The following is a 2,134-nucleotide window of genomic DNA, read 5'->3' on the forward strand; positions in this document are numbered from 1 at the left end:
ACACACATTTTTTATATGGCAGTTTTGATATGTTCGTGATTTCTTATTTTTACTGAAAACTGGTAAAACTTTACGCAAATGACGTCTACCGACCATACATTCCGCTGCATGCATGGCAGCAGACCTTCAGGTGTCTGCTTGGGTAGGGAAAGTGTGTGCATGGGTGTGTGTCCCTGTGCTGCACCGGAGCTAAGTTGGGAAAACCCCAGAAACATTCCTGCAATTCCTCCCAGCACCACCCCGTGCAGGAAGAGACTGTAAAGGAATGGAATTTTGGAAAAAAAAAATGGGGTAGAAAGTTTGTGGTGTGACATTTTCTGTGGTTGGGATTTATTCCCCCACCTCCATACTCTCTCCATCCCTTGTCCCTTCTCTTTTCTGGTGCCACGTTGCCCTGCAAAAGCCAGGCAGCTTAAGCCTGGTCCGGGCTGAGGCAGAGCAGTGATGGATCTAGATTTCTGGCTAACAAATATACCCAAAATAAAAACCAGAGGGGATCAAACAGACGCTCCTCTAAGTTTAGTGACAAAAACATATTTGTTTGTTTTTGGGAAGAGGGCGTGTTAATGGTCCTTCATGGTTCACTTCATTTCATTATGAAGTCTTTCTCTGCTTACAAAAAGGAATTTTAAGAAATTAAAACATTAAGATGTACGCGTGACTGCTAACGTGCAGCCTAACTGCGCTATCAGCTGTCTGAATATGGCCTTGGCCCTTTTGGACCAGCACCCCACCACCTCATCAAGATCATCGTCATCAGGCTTTCCAGAGGTTTCCAGCTGCCTCCTGAACCCGCCACAGAGGCTGGCTGTCGGCTGCAGCAGCTCCGGTCAGCTGGTAAACAACAACAACAACAACAACAGCCCCCGGTGATGTACTCACCTACATCCGCGTTGCAGAACGCCTGTTGCGGATGTACCGGAGCGCAGCTGCACGCTTCCACGAGCTCCTCCGCGCGCCACAAGAGCAGCAGCGCGAGCGCACAAAGGATGCCGTTAACGGAAAACGGCATTTTGGTAAAGGCAGCAGGGATGTTTTCAGCCTCCTCGTTTGTGTTTGTGCTGCGCAGATGCGTTGCAGAGTAGAGATCCAGCTGAGGCGTCCCTCCCTCAGCTTTTTGTTATTTTTGACCGGAGACGTCAACAATACCGGGACTGTCTGTCCGCTCCGCTGCGCCGTTAACTCAGTGTGATCAGGGACCCGCTCCGGACTGCTGTCAGTAAAAGACTGGCTGTCTGGATAGTGATTTTAGGGATCCAGGAGCATTTATTTAAAGCGGTCTGTGCGACTCCTCCCCGCGGTGTTCATGGTTTCACCGCCAGAGGGCGCTGGTTCCCCCGTGAGGGGCATCCGGAACTTCATCATGTGCCTAAATAAAATAGGGTTTGTTTTTAAGTTTCAAAGTTCATCAAAAAGTTTGAAAGATTTCGTCAAAGATGATTCCGCTGAGACACAGATCTGCAGTAACGCACTTTGCCCACATTTATAATAAGTTTTCTGCATTTATGCGTAAAACCAGGTGTTGTCTATCAGGAAATTAGGCTACAGTCCGAAATCTGACCCATGGTTGCAGAGGCCTCCAAGCATCTCTTCTTGATAAAGAAAGATTAACTTTATTTACTGTATGTGATGTCACTAAAACCTCTGATGGAAAAGAAACGAGTTTATCACTGATAAAACTTTGTTTATGCATTAATAATACTGTCTCTGGGTTTCTTTTCCTCTCCTCTGCATCATGTTGCATTTTATCTGTCTTTTCTGTCACTGGAGTTTCAGATGGCGCAATTCTGAAAAAACATCAGAATTGGGCATCAAGACCTACAAGGGAAGCTTTTGAGAAACATTATTTCCATTATCTGATCTTTTTTACAGGATTTGTTAACATCTATTGACTAGGACCTATAAATAATCATAACACTAAACAATTTTAACACTTTAAGCTATTCCTTCAAAAGTGGGCGTAATGGCGCGTTCACATCTGGGCCAGCACAGACCGGACTGGGTCGGTTTGGTCCCGCATCGGTAGGTTTTGTTCAGGGGCAAGAGACACGGAAAAGTCTACGGTGTCTCCCCCTAAATGACTGCTGTGTGTGTGTGTGTGTGTGTGTGTGTGTGTGTGTGTGTGTGTGTGTGT

The 2,134-nt window shown here is 46.3% G+C and overlaps 1 protein-coding gene across 1 annotated transcript in view; it reads right to left on the reverse strand.

The window, feature by feature from the left end:
• The window catches only part of timp2a (TIMP metallopeptidase inhibitor 2a), a 15,394-nt gene extending 14,149 nt beyond the window's left edge, over nucleotides 1-1,245 (reverse strand). Inside the window, exon 1 of the mRNA XM_015962861.3 lies at nucleotides 883-1,245. Coding sequence (XP_015818347.1) covers nucleotides 883-1,012 — 130 coding nt within the window. The 5' untranslated portion in view covers nucleotides 1,013-1,245. The remainder of the gene's footprint in view (nucleotides 1-882) is intronic.
• Between the last annotated feature and the right edge of the window lie 889 nt (nucleotides 1,246-2,134).

This window comes from Nothobranchius furzeri, chromosome 16 (genome assembly GCF_043380555.1).
Source record: "Nothobranchius furzeri strain GRZ-AD chromosome 16, NfurGRZ-RIMD1, whole genome shotgun sequence".
In the NCBI taxonomy this organism is placed as follows: domain Eukaryota; kingdom Metazoa; phylum Chordata; class Actinopteri; order Cyprinodontiformes; family Nothobranchiidae; genus Nothobranchius; species Nothobranchius furzeri.